Here is a 17,454-nt window from a genome sequence, read left to right as displayed (position 1 = left end):
CTTGAGATGCAACAAAGTATCGCACAATACAACGCACATTAAAAATAGTGGTGTTCAGCAGCCAATTCATAACACAACTCAAACTTAAACCTATTCATTTTAAACTTTAATAAACATATGGTTCCACACACATTTGCTTTTGCATGTCTTTGGGTTACCGTTACATTTGACATAAAATCAGTCAATAGGAAGTTTCAGAGGTTTATTTAATTTAACCTTTAAGGCACTGCTAATCTACATTCAATAGACTATTTACTAATAACTATTTAAGACACCTGCTCTATTGCATAGTTTAAGAATACAGAAAAACAAAAGATATAACTTATATTCTTTGAAGATGTGGTTTGAATGTTATAAACGAGAGGGCAACTAGCATCACTATGAAATGGCCCCTACAAAAAACACAACTGTATGTACTACCTGGGACACTGTATTTGGTCACTCAACTAAAGCTTATGACATCCATTAAATCTTGCACAATGCCTATATCACTGCCCTTAATCTAAAACATATGTTACTGTAAGCTGCTGTGGAAATGAGCAGACTCATTCGCTTTGACTTATAAATAGCATCAATTAGGAATTTAGAGGAATGCAACAAGGAATCTACTTCTATACAATTTAATCTATAATAATTCCTCAAAAACTAACACTGGTTAAAACCTTGGTTGAGTTTAATGCAGTTGTATCACTGTGTGCAATATGACTCTGAGACATGTTTAGTCCTGTTGTAAGCTCAATCCTGTAAGGTACATCCTTAGTTTTTCACTAATGCAGTGCCAGATGTGGAATAATTTCTCTTATTGCAGCACCTTCTACATTTAGAACTGAACCCAGTCCAGAGGGTCCAGTGCTGTCAAACAAAAGTCTGCACAGGTGTGATGGAGCGTGTGGGAGACCCTGCTCGTTCGGAGGACGAACCAGAGCGATTGGTCACTTCACGTTGAAGCTCCTCCACCCGCCTCTGAAGTTCAGCACGCTTTGCCAACAACTCCTTGTAACGCTGATGGACCGGTTCCTGGGAAGAAAATTAAGGTTTGATTTCTTTAGAGCACAGTTAATATTTGCCCAGACATACCTGAGGTCTCATCCGAGGATTCCAGCGGATGTAGTAACCAACCCAAAGCTCTAGGTGGCGCAGGCTGACAACAGGGAATAACACGTGATTGGAGTAATTCACATACAGTGGATTAGTGAAATCATCCAGTTGGCTGTTTACATATGACCACAAGGACACAGTTCTCTTAGGAATCTCCTGTCAGATAAAAGTAAAAAATTACTTCATCTGTTAAATTTGAATAAAAAATAATAATCCAAAACCCACTTCCTTCATTCTCTGTTGTTCACTGTTGCACAAAAATGTACCAAAAAGACAGCTATACAGATGATCCAAGATAGTCACCAGGAAATATTCATTATACTCAAAAGCTGCAGGAAACTAAAACAAACAAACAAACATATAATTGTATACAGATCATTCTTAATATGGTATTCAATTTAAATAAGCTTACTTGTCGAGTGAGCTGCCAAACACAGTCAATAAACTGGATAAAAACAGGTGAGCGGTCAGCATCAGTATGGTTTTTATCTCCATGACCAACGCGCTAAAGGGAAATTATCAACAGCAATATGTGAACTGGATGAAATGATAAAATTAGATTTTCCAAAAATGTACTGCAATTTACCGTCTGGAAACGATGACCAAAGCTAAGCCACTCTTTTTCAAGCAGCACCTCAAATCCACGGATAGTGCGATAATAGCCATCGAGCATCAGCATGGCCAAAGATGTGAGCTGACCTGTACGGTCCCAGCCATCGCTACAGTGAACCACTACTGATGTTTTTCCAGATTCAACTTTGTCAGCTATTCGCAATGCTCCAGCCATTATCAGCTAAAGATAGACATAAGAATAAGTTGGAAATATAAGATATAGCTCTGTGGGTTATGAATTACCTTGATGTGTTCAAGCCAGTGAGTAGACTCCAGATTGGAAAGCCAGTGGGAGTCCTCAATGTTCGGATAAACAACATCCTTAAGTTTGCGAAGGGACTCTCTCATAACGTGAATATTGTGAATGTCTAAAAAGACAAGTTCAGCGTTCTGGTAAGCGTCCTCACTTTCATATCCTCCACCTTTCATCTGAAGGAGGGAAATACTGGCAATTAGATAAATCTCAAGTGACTGGTGTTTCATTCAATATATTGAAATGGCAAATCAATAAGATCTAACAATTTTGCCAGTTACATATATAAACCTTGTTGGCAGCAGCATTGACACTGGGCCGGGCATCAAAAATGAAGAGCTTATGAGACTGGGCATTTGCATCCATTATGGCTTGGAGGTACTTCTCATCTTCTTTGCTGCGTTTGCCATTCACACCAACCATAGGCTGACTGCAACGTGTGATTGTAGCCTGACTCTCTGGATGAATCCAAGACAAAACCTACACAAAGATTATGTAACACGGTTTTCACATGACTTATCACATGACTGAAACACATAAAACAAAAGTACGTGTTCTACTGTGTTACTTACAGGAATTCTTCCTTTAGCCCTGAAGGCTGCCACCCTCTTCAGTTCCTCATCTGGCATGTTGACAGGAACAGCCAGTGTTGATGGATAGGTATCGCAGAGTTCATAGTGGTCATTTACTTTTGTTATTCTCCAGCTTTCATTAGGAATACCCTACATACACATGGCAAGATCAATCATTAGGGATGTTTAAGATGGTAAACATTAATTGAAAAGTGAATCATTCAGTATACCTGTCTTTTATACTCAGCAAGAGCATCATATACCTTCCATCCATTTTCAGGAAACACTTGTCGATATTGAAGAGCAAATATTTGCTATCAAAACCAAGAGAAACAATCTTGAACTCCTGTGTGGAAAACAAATGTTGAAGTAGTAGCCAGTGAGGCTAAAAGCACTTACTAGTCCATTGGAAACAGGAAACGCAAATTTCATCAGGACCTCAAAAACTGACTTCCTGAGAGTGTCGTCCAGCTGCTTGTGTGCAAATCGGAGATTACGCATATCCTACACAGGCAGAAACAACATTTTAGAGATACATTCAAAAGGCTTTTGCAAAATAACAGTAACTTATAAACTCTAATAACATTATATTATTTATACTGGACATTTTGATTTATTTGACTCGATAAGTTCTCAATACTTTTTTTCTCTACTGTAACTACACCTTGCATACAATCCCATACGAAATGTCCCCACGGGTTGAGGCATTCCCAATCTTCTCCACTCGACTCACTACACCAAGAGGCAGGTCCAACACAAATGCAGGTTCCTGGAAAATGTCTCCAATGTAAGCCAAGATGCTAATAAAAGTAAATTGTGAAATTGTGAAAGAAAAAAAACGCACTCTGTCCATGCACTTAAAGAACAATCTGTAATTGGTGACAATCACGGTTCCCCTTATGGCTCCAATGAATGGGCAGAAGTAGGTGACATCTTTCGCTACAAAAGAACTTGTTTTAGTAACAGCAATTAAACTCTTAACTTAAAGGTACATAGAAAACATACCCACGTCTTGAACCGTTTCATTTAGAAGAAGTTGTGGCTCTTGTTTGTCTGACTCTCTCTGGATGTGCTAAAATGATCAGAAACATGAAATTAATACACACAACAGGCAAATAGTGTATTATCTCTAGTGAAGTCCAATCATTGTGGTGTCCCAACCTTTGCAGTTGCTTTGGTTTTCACCTAAGTCACACAAATAAAAAGGGGAGATTTAGGCCCTATTGTTTGTTGTATTTAGACTATTTGTACTGATAAGATACTCACCCTGAGCTCTGGAGAAAACTCAGTGGATGTGGACTCAGAAGAGGCTGGCTTGACGAGGGCAGAGCGGTCAGAGCGGGACGTAGAAGAACTAGACACAGATTATAAAAACTAATAAAACCTTTGTGAAACAGCACATATCGACACTGTTTGTGTTTTCATGGCGTTGTTAAAGCCTTAAGTCACTCTTATAAACCGTGCATATAACTATAATGTTACCATGACGACGCTCCATTGTCACTTTGCTTAGTGCTAGTCAATTTTCTTACAAAATAACACAGTAATAACATTATTCTCAAGGTATTCTTTTTTTGTTTTTTGTTTTGTTTTAAGACACAGATACAGTGTGCTGAGTGGAGTTCTGGTGGAGTTATATTTACCTGGATAATGAATCAACGCTAGGCTGACGTGACGAGGAGCGCCTCGAGCCCAAACTGTCAATACTCCCACTTTTCTCCATGTTTTGTGGTTAAAAAGTTTGCCACGAACCGTTTAACGCGGCACAGAGAGTGTAAGCACCGATAAGTCTAGTTAAAGTCCTTCTTGGAGTGAACAAATCCGCACAAACAAAAGGGAGCTGCCATCTTTTCCCAGCAGCCTCCCAATCCTCCAGACAAGGAGTGATTGTTCAGCATGGCGCCCCCTACAGACCACTTCCATTCTGTTAATCTCTGCTGCGCATTTCTGACCCTGCTATCAAAGTATTACATTTAAAATTATTAGTATCACTTTTTGCTTAAATGACACCTGGGTTAGACATTTGGTGCAGATTTGATTTTTCAGGCTGATTTTGAGATTTTTTAGAGTTATAGGATAATTATGTAAACTCAAAATCATCCAGTCTATTTTTCATTGTAATAACCTTTGTCCAGAAATCAGAAAATTATCACATTTTGGGTCAAGACTTTACTCACTTTAAAAATACTACAATTAGAAATAAATATGATCCAAACAAAATGCAAATCTAGGCATGAATGCAAGATAACAAAAGAAAAAAGTCTATTCAACAACATTTAAACATGAATTAATGTTTATTCGATGTTTTACAAATGGAAAAGGGACAATCGTATTTAACACGTATTTACAACAAACCAGTATTATGCAAGCCTTATAAGTAGAATAAACAAACAGAGGTTATTTAACATATTTCTCCATAAATTTTTTGTGAAACTCAGAACGAAGAGTGTCATTGACAAAACGTTTTTCTTTCCGAGCCTCGTCTACTCCTTTGGCGCAATTCTTGAAAACAACATCGTCATCCCACCTGAAAGATATATCCATGTTATAATAAATCTACAAGCATCATTTATACCATTTGCACAATAGGGCAGGATTTTACCTCCGTTTGACTTTGAATGAGCTCTGGGTCTGGCTGGTCTGTTGCTGTTGCTGTCCTGCTAAATTAATCAATGGATTTCCACTCAAGATGTTTTCCATTCGGATCCTTTCCTCTTCAGCCTTTTGCTCACGTTCCTACAGATAAAACATTTGAATACTGACTATTAAAAACCTTAGCTAGAAAGTGCTGAAGGGAGCGACAATGAGAGATTCGATGGGGAGGTTAGATGTAACAGAATGAAGTGGTGACTGAGAAATGGGACAGTGTTTGTATACCTGGTTACAACTGTCTAAATGTGTAAGTGCCACTACTGCTTTGTACTGTTTTTAATATGAGAAATAATATTGAATTAACTGAAATGCTGTCTCACCTTGCGTTCTTGCTCCTCAGCGCGCTCTTTCTTAATCTTCTCCAGCTCAGCCAAAAGTGCAGCAGTGTCATCATCATCACTCTCCTCATCAGAGTCCTCATCGTCCTCATCCTAAAACAAGGATTCATTTAAATAAATACAAAACCTGATCCCTTTACATAAAAACACTATGAAGACAAAACAATAGCCTTACGTCAGTGAGAGGGTCATCTGCATCAAGATTAGCTGCCGGAATTTGATCCAACCTCAGCCGCTTGGATGATGATGATGAAGATGATGAAGTTGTGTGCTCTGGGAAGTGTAGCAATAAACGTCACAATAAATAAAATGTTACTACAAATTTACTTTAGTTGAAGAGGAGAGTCTAACCTCTTGGTCCTCTCTCCCTGGTTTTCTCACGTGCAGCCACACGCTCCCTCTCTTCCAGCTCCCTGCGGAAGTCACGGGCGCGGACCTCCTCTGGGGCATCCTGAGTGGGTTGTCTGTAAAAAAAAATATTATAGATAAAGCATTTAGTGTCACAAATGTGTGAAGCAAAGTTGTTATAGTCGTCCAACAAACCTGTATTTGATCTTGGTATGTCCTGGTAGGTCTCTGCTGGAGTATTGTTTAGACAGAGCACTTAAATCCCCCTCTCCTTTACCCCTGCCTCCTCGGGCTGGTTCAAACGTAGGCCTAGCAGCTGTAGTCATCGTGGATGGCTCTAAAGTACATCAACACGCAAAATAAATAACAAACAACAAAAACAAACTATATAGTACTGCACTGTATACTATACTGTTGACAGTGCGCAATACACCATAACCACGTGACACAAGGGCAACTTATAAATTGTTTGTACTGTAAAATTAATTGAATATTCATGCACTATTGTGCACTAGCGTAACCTAAAGGCAACTTAATACTACAGAATGTGTTAATGGCTCATAATGTAAGATTACAATCTAAATGTTTAAACAATTTACAGTTGACTGCAAAGACGCTCTAACGACAACAATAAATGACCCAAGACATGTAGTCTACTATTCTGTAAAGTCTTTTTTTAAATAAAAAATAAAATAAAGACAAAAAAGCTAACAAGCTAACAAGCTAACCAGCGAGTGCAATGCGCCTGTGGGAGAATATCACCACAGGCCTTAACGGAAGCAAACGACGGACGCGATAACAGATTATAAGAGCATTTTAGGCGGGATAAAACATATCATATTGCTATTATTTAGAAGTTGGAAAACACACCGAGCTGCTCCTACACGGTAACCGGAAAAATTGTTAAAACCTGAACGTCACTTCCTACAAGAGGATCTGACGCCACTGCAGTTTCTTGGTAAAAACGGCAGGGGGCGTAATACAGCACTATTTTAAACCTCCTTTAACATACGTTTTATACTATACACTAGGAGACATAATATGCTCTTTTGATCACATTCATAAGATTGGCCTACTGCAGCCAGGGTGTGGAAATTAATGACTAAAGCATGTAGCCTATGAAAACAGTGACCCACGTCAATGTTAATATTTAGGTACCAGTTCTTAGAGTAGCATACATAACCTGCAATCCTTATCTTAAGATACATTTTGTTCTTCCTGATGTTTACATTTCTTTAACGCATGCATATTTCACATTCTGAACACAAGGACAGATATGTCAATCATACAGTCCTGTCACTCTGTTAGCACAGCACTTGATCTATAGGGCTGTTCGCATTCTTCATTCCTAGTGAGCAAAAATGCATCACCATTGTGTTCAAATGTACTTGTAGCCTAGTTTGCAGGCACTGCTTTGAGTCTAGACAGTGCAGACACCTTCTCAGAAAGTCATACTTGAAAGTCATATGGTAGTCATATAGATATAAAAAAAAAAAATCCATAACATTTATGTTAAAGGTGCACTACTTTACTGATGGCAATTTCTTTGGCAAAAATGTTCCCCACACACGCACTTGCACCCTTGCACGTACGCGCACACAGTAAGAATGCCTGTTAATCAAAGTATTAATAGTCTGTAGCAATAAAAACAAATGGAATTGGAACATTACTGGCAAAACAATAAGATCTATGTGACAAGTAGTAGTTGTGCACATTTAAAATGTCTACGTTGATTCTTAATACTTATCTTAACACTTATTTTACACAATCCATTTTAGGATGAAATGTGTTGTTAAGTCTGGCAACAGGAAAATTATCAGTCATACTATAAATTGTACACAGTGAAGTCCATCACACAAAAGTACTTGTGATGGAGAACAGGACAAATGACATGCTATAAATTCTGACTGACTTGATTTTTTTTTTATGTGCACTACATTCTCCCAAAATAGCCTTTTTGGTCCTGAGATACGTTTCTTTCAGTGGCCAAAAAAATAAATAAATCAGACATGGAACATGGAACACTAAGTACAATACAGGTCTGGTTTGAACAGTGAAATGTTGTCATACAATACAGAGCTGTAGAGGAACTAATTTGTGCAAAAAGCAGATTTTGGTTGAAATCCAACTTCTGAATGTGTCATTTCACACTTAAGGCAGCATTAAACTATGTATCAGTGGCACCTGTCTGCCCACTGCGTTGCTGTGAACAGGACACCCACCCACTCACTGAACCTGCGCAGCAACATCCAGGTGCTTCACACCTAACAGGGAGGAAGCTGACAGGAGAGGAGGGGGTGGAGGAGGATTTTCGGTTATAGCCACAAAACATGCATCCAATCTGGGCTATTTCAGAGCTGCAGAGGAGACTGTAAGGACCTGCCACACCTGACAGTGCTAAAACAGCTGGCTACAGGTGAGAACACAATTGCACAGACTTCACAATGCTTCTTAGATTGAATGTTCATCTGCTATGCAAGCTGGGGGCTCATTACCGAGCTGGAATAGCTTTCATCTACTAAGCATAATGAATGTGACCGGGTTAATTGGTGCTGGCAAAGTTTCAGAAAGATTAATAATACAAGATTAATATGCTAAGTGTGGGTCAGAATGTTAAAACCCACATGCTGAATACAAAAATGATGGTCATGTTTAAGTAAACATTCTGCTTTGGTCATAACTATGAATGCAGAAGAAGACATCTGCTAATGGAAAAGACACTTCAACTGCACAGACATGTAAACTCTTAAATTTGTATTAATGCATTAAATAATGTAACAAGTCCCAACACTATAGGCACATGTGGATCTAGTTTATAATTAATAGGAAGTGGTGATGGAAATATGTATGTATTATGTATTATCAGAGAGTGCCAATAGAAGGTTGTTAAAAGTATAGTATTTACAACAGTAAATAATAAAATGTGACGTAATAGGTTTGAAGTAACTAGCAATGATGGAAATACCCGCTGTGCAGGAAAGAGACTAAATAAAAAATGCATAGTCTTTCTAGCTAATCACATTCATTTTTCTCTTTGATATTTTCACAAAGGCCACGTTTAAAGACCGAATCATGTCACAAGGTGAAGTAAATTTCAAATATATTGAATGTCATCACCAGTTCAGATATGTGTGCTGATTAAAAAAATAAATGCAGTCGTTGACAGAGAGAAGGTGCTACAAACCACCAAGGTACGAACATCAATCAAAAGTGATCTGAGCTGGATCCAGAAAATGAAGAAAGCAGAAGAACAAGACAGTAGCACAAAAGAAAGGTCTGTTAACATCAAACATTTGAGAATGACAAGTATCCACTCTGATGTATCCTGTTTGCCTTTGAGCAATGCACTTAAACATATTCACTGGTGTTTACAGCACAGTGCCCGCAGAGAAAGACATGTCACCTTCACCGAGACACCTGTCATATGTGTTGATGACAGCCAAGAAGTTTGAGTAAGTACCCCTGGAGAAAAATCAAGAAATTGGTAACACTGCCATTGAAACTCTGATGTTGTAAAAACTTTAGAATAATAATATAAAGAATGTCATAGTCTCCAGCATCCAAAAAATTTAAACTCAAGAAAAGTTAGTAAAATTATCAGAAATTTGTGTCATTACAAGCATGGAGGAAAAAATGTATAAAAATGTATAAAAAATTAAAAAAAAAAGTGATTTTTTTGAAAGTTTATGTCTATCTAACAAAGGATGGTCAGGAGCTTTGGTGTAATTCCAAGATGGTCCTATTTTGGCCATAATTGCAGATGCAGTACTGCCCAATAAGTGCTCAATACCCATGTAAACATGACTATAAATCATTTACAATTGTCTCTGTCTTTTGTAGTTAATGAAATTAACATTTTCCATACCCAAAATGAAGATAAACCAGTTTTAAAAACATATCCATGAAAGAGTCAGTAGAGTCATAATAAGTCTGTCACAAACTTCTTTGTTAGTTACTAAAAAAATGTATACTTCCTACAGGTACAAATTCCTCCGTGCGGGTGGTACATGCATAAACATTAAGTTAATTCTGGGCTGGCTCTGCTGCATTCTTAAGAGCCTTTGGTGCTTCGGGCTGACCTGTGCTTTAACAGGTGCACCACTGTCTGAATACAAACCCTTTGAATGTCTCCCTCGGGCCTCAAGCGGTTTCTTCAACATCTGTGTAATTGCTTCCAAAAGGGACTTCTGTGAATTCCAATTTAAATTACCAAGAATAGTTTGAACTGATTGAAACAATGTAAACTGCAATAATGGCAGGATTAAGGAAACTAATCCATTTGAATTGCCATGTAAATACAGTACAGTTATCTCACCTAGGGCTACACCGTTATTACATCACAGACTTTGAAAAGCACATGGTACAGAGACTCACATAGTAAATTATTCATTATTACAGACACATTTAGGCAGCAAAATAGCAAATACCTTTATTCAAGCAAACACTAACAGATTAAAACAAAAAAGTAAAGGACAACAAGGATAGAGAGGGGAGAGAGAGAATTTTGGAGTCAAATTGTGATCATACAGACAAGTAATTGCGATTGAGATTAGATTTGCAATTCAAAAGGTAGGATTCTGGTTCAGGTGCACATTGTAAACAAGTAACCCTAATCTAACATGTTTGTAGAGGTTTAAACTACAGGTTCAATAAGGCTCTTCTACAAAAAGACATATATGTATATTTTGATCTTTACATTCTATTATTGAAATAACTCTAGCCTTTGCAATTTGATAATGCTGCTGAGGTGTCCCTGCATGGGCACTGTAGTTCAACTTCTGAAATCTTTCAAGTTTTACCCGTTCCTTAGGTATTCAAAGTACCTAGAGAGATAATACTTAAGTCACATAAACAAATCCTCTCCTATGTGTTGAGTTGGGCCAAATTTCTGTATTGTTATCGTGGGCTGCTGTATCGATATAGTGCCAAGTGTATGTTTTGGTATCTTTCACTAAATTATTTACCCTGTTTTGATGATTGAAATGTGGGTGTATTTCAGATTAAGTTTGAAGAGGTAGTGTTTTCACAAAGTTACTGTTGTTAAAATGTCTTTGGTTCTTAAAAATAGTGATACATCATACTGATAGTAGATAGATAAGATAATTAGATAAATGAGATAGTCAGTTGATAGTGATACTTATAAAGGTTTCTGCAAACTGCACACCTGTTTGGTCTTTAGTCAATCAAGACTTTGAACAGCTAAAACAAATATATACATTGTCTAATGAAATCATTATAGCATATAATATGGATATTTCTAACAAAAAAGTTAGTTGGTTATGCGTAATTTGCCATATGTTGTCCAGGCAGCTACTTCTAAAATGTAAATGTTTTCCTGTGGTTGTCAAAATATCTTTCAAATTATTACTCACCATAAAATATAGCACGGCTGGGAGCTGACTGTTGCTTTACAATAAGACAAGGGACAGATGTGCTGTTAGACTTTATTGATTATTGTGTCAATGTGAGAATATTGCCCAACAGCATAAGGATTCTTAAACTCAAGCTGTGCCAAAGAAGGTCACTTAAGTTTACCCAGTAAGGATAAATAACAATGTGGGGAAAAAAGGTAAATCCTTTATTAATCCTCTTCAATGATACTGGGTTTTTGAAGCCAAAGCCCAGTAGTAACCGCATTTAAATGAATAGTACAGCCTTGCTTACTAATACAAAGCTGTGTTGGCATGCAATTAATATTAACACAGTCGCCTCTCTGGCCAGCTGACAAACAGAACATGCTGCAGGGAAGGTTGGGGATGTGGGATACATACACAAGTAGGCGTATAAACCCATTCACTATTTCAAAGTAAATCAACTCGCTCTGTTCATTCAGCTTGGCTTTTATCAAATTACACAGTTAATGGAGAGAGTGGTGAGGAGCTAAGAGGGGGACCCAGCCTCTGTGATGTCCCCTACCACCTCCTCATGTGGAGACACGGACAAGATGTCACATTCAGTTACCAAGTTGTGGCCTGACAAATCGGGGTTCTCTCTGACTGCATAGTGGCAAGGGAGAGGGTAAAGTCCACAGCTTTGAAAACCTTCCTTTACAATCCTGATCCCATCCTCTTCCTTAGTGATCTGATATGTTCTTTTAAAAACACATGAGAATTCCTTTTTACTAACATTAAAGTGAATATCAGTTGTATTAGTGTTGCCCAGGAGAGTAGCAAAGCGCTGCTTCAGTAACACAAAAAGTCCCACCTCGAGTGGCTGCAGGATGTGAGAGCAGTGAGGGGGGAGACACAGCAGTATGACACCCTCTTTACGTGCCGCTTCAACCACCTCCAGACTCACAGGGGACTTGTGTCCATCAAAAATCAGAACTAAAGGACGCTCCTTTGGCCCCTGAACAAGGAAGTGTTTGAGAAACCATCTCCTGAAGAGTTCAGTGCTGATACAGCCTGATTCTGACCATCCATACAGAGCACCAGGAGGTCCCTGGCTTTTATAGCACACACCACTGGGATAGGCCTTTGAGTAGATAACAAATGGAGGGACGTCCTCTCCAGCTGCGCTAAAACAAACCAGGACAGAAATGTGGTCCCTGGAGCCAGGCATTGGCTTATATCCCAGACTGGATTTAGGAAGAGACAGCCTTTTCCTGCCCAGCTCAAAACCCATCTCGCTACAGTTAAAGATTTGATGTGGTTTGTCCATTAGTCTGTGAGAGGTCACCACAGAGCTCAGTAAATGGTAAAAGTGATCTACTGCCTCTTTCCTCACACACATTGTCCTCCCATGGACCACACTCTCGGCTGGTTGAATGCTTAGATTCTTCTCTTGTCGTTTTCTGAAGTTAAGCCACCAGGTTTGGCCTAATTTGGAGAAGGCCACCCTCCGATGCTGCCGCCTATAAATCGATGAAGCGAAAGACACCAGCTGTTGCTTGGTGAGTGGGAATCCATGGCGGGCCATGTACAAGGAGAACTCCACCAGCAGCTCCTCATCAGCAGACGTTATGAGCTGGGCAGGACCACTGCGGCTCCCCGGGGTCACTCGACCGCTCACTCTGTCCCCAAGTGAAGACTTGGGCACTCCAAACTCCTTCGCAGCTTGCCTTACCGTACAGCGTCCTGACTTCACCTCAATCAGCGCGCGCTCCATGGCCTCCTCTGTCCATCTCTTCTTCTTTGTTCTACCAATTTTGTCTAAATGGTTTCTGGATGGCATGGTTTTGACTGGGGTGACAAAGAAGAGGCATACATTAATAACAAATGTGCATGTATTTAGAATGCTACAGAAACAGCAGTTGATAGAAACTCTTATAGTATGTAACTGTATTATGCATTATGATACATGTGTACCTATACTACACACCACATTAAATGATGCTAGAATGAACTTACACTCCATCAGGGAAACCTACTGAACATTTCAATTAAACTTTTGTAGATATTTATTTTTTGGTCATTTCGCCAGTTGCCAGTTACCTAATCATGTGCTGATTCAACAGGGACAACCAAACTTTCTTGGTCAAGTTCTCTTTATATTAAAACTGTGCAATACAAGACTCACAATGTAAGTTTCCAGGGTATTAACTGCTCCTTCTTCTTCAGCTCATTAACAGAAGAGTATTCATATAACAGGATTTCTCCAATGGTTGTTTTGCTTAAAACGATCCATGTACCTACAGCAAAGTCGAATAAAAACTCGTGTTGTTGCAGCGCAGAGTCGCGTGGAGGGTGGATGTTTTGACAGGAAGTAGCAGAACCAACATGGAGTCTAGGCTGATGACCTTTCAAAATAAAGGTTTACGTGCGGTCTCGACTCACGAGCACCACACTGAAGATGAGAGCCGTGAACTTTAACCATGAAACAACTAACCATGGTCCGGGAAAAAAATCAAATTATAGCAAGATAGCAAATCATATGTCGTTTAGATTTGAAGGAAAGTTATCTTACTCTGAAAAAAAGGCTACTTCAGAGTCTAACAAGATTGATGGAAAATGTCAATACTATTACAATTTGAAGTCTAGAATGTTCAAGAATGAATAAAAATGCACCTGGTTTCTCTTTTAGGTTTTCATTAACGAATAAGAACTGCAAAAGAATAATAAAAAAAAATAGACCTATATATGTATTAATTGTATTTTCACCCACTAGTTCAGCAACGAGTCCACTGTCGCTAAAAGAAGTGACCAGCCTTAAACAGTCATTATTATTATTATCATTTATTATTTATTATGATTTATTATTATTATTATTATTATTATTATTATTATTATTATTATTATTATTATTATTATTATTATTATTATTATTATTATTATTATTATTATTATTATATATTTTTTCAAATATAGCCCAATCTGTTTATTTACCAGGCTTTTTTTATTACTTTTTTCCCTCTCTTAACAGGCTGGACACTTCTTCTGAAAATGGATTACAAAATGGGAAGCATCCAGAGCCTGTATCACCTGAACCAGCTGCAGCAACAACAACTACAGAAGAGAAAAATCATGTTGAGCCCCCCAAATCAAATGATTCTGCAGAAGTTTCCACAAAGGTTGAAGAGCTTATTGTGAATGATACAACATCAGTAGAGTCTGTAACCTGCACGGTACCAGACATATTAGTCGAATCAGTGTTCAAAACTCCACCTCCTCAAGAGAATAGCAATGGGGTCTCTAAGGCAAAGGCATTAGATATTTTGTCAGAGTCTTTAGTGGAGCCTATACTAGATGTTAACCCACATTCTGAAACAGCAGCAGATCAAAATGTCTTAGATATGTTGTCAGACTCTTTAGTGAAGCCAATACTAGATTTTAATCCAAGCTCTGTTGAAGTACCAAAAGAACCAGAGATCCCTGCTACTGAAAACATTGTACCACAAGACAACGCAGAAGAAGCTCAGTTAACGTCCACAAAGGAAGGAAGTGTAGAGGTTGATGTTGCTCAAAATGATCTGGAACCAGTAAAAGCTAGTGAGGAGACCAAAATCCCTGATATTGATAACACAGAAACTGAAGAGAGTCACTTACATTCCACAGAAGACGTTTCTGGACCCGAAAGTCTTGAAATTATTGCTTCTGAAAATAATGTGGACCCAGTGAGAACTATTGAGCAGGCTGTTGAAGTACCAAAACAACCAGAGATCCCTGTTATTGTAACAGATGTACCCCAAGAGAACTCAGAATCAAATGAAACTCAGTCCACAAAAGAGGATGTTGTAGAGACCATAGATGGTGAAATTAATGTTCAAAATGAAGCTGAACCAGTGAAAACTAGTGAAGAGGCAACTGTAGCACCGAAAGAACCAGATATTCCTGCTACTGTAACCGATGTACCTAAAGATAATGTAGATCTAACAGCAACTGATATTGAACAGTCTGGAACCACAAATGCTGAAGTTACTGAACAAAAAACAGCAGACATCACAGTTATTTCATCAACTGACACAGAATTTAAATCTGTGAGTCTACCTAATGGAGACACAAGCACAAATGTTGACAGCACCATTACCCAAGACAGTGTTGCTGATCAAGGCATAACAGAAGCTGTATTATCAGATACCAAAGAAGCAATTGTGGACCAAAAGTCATCTGTGGAGTCAAAAATTACAGAGGTTGTTGCCCAAGAAGACATTGCAGTGCCAGATAATACTAACATTGTAGTAGACCCAGCAGGTACTACTCAAGCTGAGGAAAGCACAGTTAGTGGAGTCATTGAATCTGAACAGAAACAAACAGCTGAAAATCCAATCCTTTGCACAGAGACCATAGCTGAACCTCCCGAAGAAAATGCTGAAGATGTGAATAAGGTTGAGGTTCAGGCTTCACTTGAGACTCCAGAAGCTGAAAATGTAGAAACTGCTGTCCAGCCTAGTCCAAACCTGGCAGAAATCAATCAAGATGAAATTTTCAAAGCTGAACCTGTAGTGGTGTTGTCTCCGCCAGAAAGCCCTGCATCAGAAGTTGAGGAAAGCAGTCCATTAAAAAACATAGCAACAGAGGAGACATCTGAAGTCACACTCACAGAAACTAAGATTGTGCCAGATAATACTAACATTGCAGAAGAACCAGCGGGTAGTACTCAAATTGATGAAGAGGAGAAAACGCCAACTGAGGAGAGTCCAGAAAATTCAAATATAGTTGAGACTACAGTTCAGACTCCTAATCAGTCGGCTGGAGAAATTGTGGAGACGATTACAAATGGATCAGAATCAGAAAGTACAGCCAAAGATGTTGAGGAGAAGGCAGTTATTCCTGAAAAAGAAATTGTGACAGATGTAACACCAGCAGAGGAAAGCACAGTTAGTGGAGTCATTGAATCTGAACAAAAACAAACAGCTGAAAATCCAATCCTTTGCACAGAGACCTTAGCTGAACCTCCCGAAGAAAATGCTGAAGATGTGTATAAGGTGGAGATTCAGGCTTCACTTGAGACTCCAGAAGTTGCTGAAAATGTAGAAACTGCTGTCCAGATTGAACCTAAAGTTGAGTCAACACCTGTCGTCCCTTCAGTGGCAAGTGAAAATCAAGCTGCTTTGGATATAAGTGATGCTCTTGATGTAGTTACACACAGTGAACAGAGCAAAGAAGATGGAGGAGCATTCGAAATCACTGATGCATTAGATGAAGCAACCACTGACAAAACTGTGAACGGGTTTGAAGAGCTCGAAGACTCAAGTGGAGAGAAACAGCCCACAGACAATATCAGGTATGCAATAATTTAATATTTATAAATAATGAAATAGAATATAAACTTTTTTGTATGGTTTCCTGCAAAATATTGTGTACCAAAGTGTGCCTTCATATGCCCGATCAAAAAGAAAAAAATTAAATTGATTAAATCTATGTAATCCCTCATCTGTCCAGTAGTCCAATAGTCCATAGCAAAGGTTTCAAAGGTAGTCATCTGGACAATCTATCATAAGCATTTTAAGATAATACATTATAATCCAATAAAATACTGTTTCACTATTATCATATTCAAATGTATTCACTTTGATAGCCTTGTGCTCTCATATTTATACTGTTTATGTTGCAGTGTGCCAAGTTCAGAGGAGAAGGAAGAAACCAGTTCCTTTATTATGAGGTATTTAAAATGTTTCTTGTTGTGTTGTGTGCTCTTATGTAAATTAACTTGTCAATATAACTTCTGCCTCAGAGATGGGAAAGAAGTTTGTTCACACTGTGACCAGTTTATTGGACTGATAAAACTCACACTTTCTTATCCCCCGAAGTATCTCCACCCTGAATGTCTAACGGTGAGTATTTCCATCTTCCGTTAAATAGGCTACGAATGTGAAGACAAATATAACGGTCACCTAAACATTACATATTTGATGTATCTTTTTAGTGTGGTGTGTGCACAAAGGTCCTGGGAGACCTGCTGACCCCCATGTTTGAACACAACCAACTGATTTACTGCTATGAGTGCTATGATAAAGTCTACAGTCTCGCCTGAGCCATTTATTTTCACAATAAACTTCTGTGTTTTTACTTTTATCTCATGCTGTATTTACCACTGTATGTTTAATTATATATTTTTATTTACACAACTGTTAACAACATATACCTATGGCATGAGAATGTGAAGTTGCAGATTGTAACAGATTATCTCTCCATTATGGTGT

The 17,454-nt window shown here is 38.4% G+C and overlaps 3 protein-coding genes across 5 annotated transcripts in view; all 3 read right to left on the bottom strand.

Moving 5' to 3' along the window:
- Positions 1-84: 84 nt before the first annotated feature.
- mtmr2 (myotubularin related protein 2) overlaps positions 85-17,454 on the bottom strand; it is a 91,712-nt gene continuing 74,342 nt past the window's right edge. Inside the window, exons 1-16 of one of the 3 annotated variants that reach the window (XM_033978861.2) lie at positions 4,179-4,442; positions 3,802-3,889; positions 3,697-3,720; positions 3,541-3,607; positions 3,380-3,474; positions 3,200-3,304; positions 2,935-3,039; positions 2,766-2,849; positions 2,536-2,685; positions 2,255-2,443; positions 1,954-2,139; positions 1,685-1,891; positions 1,511-1,603; positions 1,324-1,437; positions 1,078-1,254; positions 85-1,017 (exon numbers count right to left, since the gene is read on the bottom strand). In XM_033978861.2, the coding sequence (XP_033834752.1) occupies positions 856-1,017; positions 1,078-1,254; positions 1,324-1,437; positions 1,511-1,603; positions 1,685-1,891; positions 1,954-2,139; positions 2,255-2,443; positions 2,536-2,685; positions 2,766-2,849; positions 2,935-3,039; positions 3,200-3,304; positions 3,380-3,474; positions 3,541-3,607; positions 3,697-3,720; positions 3,802-3,889; positions 4,179-4,258 (1,926 nt within the window). In that variant the 5' untranslated portion in view covers positions 4,259-4,442 and the 3' untranslated portion in view covers positions 85-855. Of the gene's footprint in view, positions 1,018-1,077; positions 1,255-1,323; positions 1,438-1,510; positions 1,604-1,684; positions 1,892-1,953; positions 2,140-2,254; positions 2,444-2,535; positions 2,686-2,765; positions 2,850-2,934; positions 3,040-3,199; positions 3,305-3,379; positions 3,475-3,540; positions 3,608-3,696; positions 3,721-3,801; positions 3,890-4,178; positions 4,443-17,454 lie in introns of those variants that run through there. The other 2 variants (XM_055226771.1, XM_055226772.1) reach the window with 2 other exon arrangements.
- On the bottom strand, positions 4,811-6,227 carry cwc15 (CWC15 spliceosome associated protein homolog). The gene is made up of 6 exons (XM_033978865.2): positions 6,069-6,227; positions 5,877-5,989; positions 5,701-5,798; positions 5,508-5,618; positions 5,138-5,271; positions 4,811-5,062 (listed from the first exon to the last, which is right to left on the bottom strand). The coding sequence occupies exons 1-6, from the start codon at positions 6,197-6,199 to the stop codon at positions 4,933-4,935; spliced, it is 717 nt and encodes a 238-aa protein (XP_033834756.1). The 5' UTR covers positions 6,200-6,227; the 3' UTR covers positions 4,811-4,932.
- On the bottom strand, positions 11,302-13,593 carry LOC129456805 (uncharacterized). Its single transcript, XM_055226773.1, has 2 exons — positions 13,392-13,593; positions 11,302-13,054 (listed from the first exon to the last, which is right to left on the bottom strand). The coding sequence occupies exon 2, from the start codon at positions 13,044-13,046 to the stop codon at positions 11,754-11,756; it is 1,293 nt and encodes a 430-aa protein (XP_055082748.1). The 5' UTR covers positions 13,047-13,054; positions 13,392-13,593; the 3' UTR covers positions 11,302-11,753.

The sequence above is a fragment of the Periophthalmus magnuspinnatus genome, chromosome 14 (assembly GCF_009829125.3).
Source record: "Periophthalmus magnuspinnatus isolate fPerMag1 chromosome 14, fPerMag1.2.pri, whole genome shotgun sequence".
Taxonomy (NCBI): Eukaryota; Metazoa; Chordata; class Actinopteri; order Gobiiformes; family Gobiidae; genus Periophthalmus; species Periophthalmus magnuspinnatus.
This window is presented reverse-complemented; position numbering and strand designations above follow the sequence as displayed.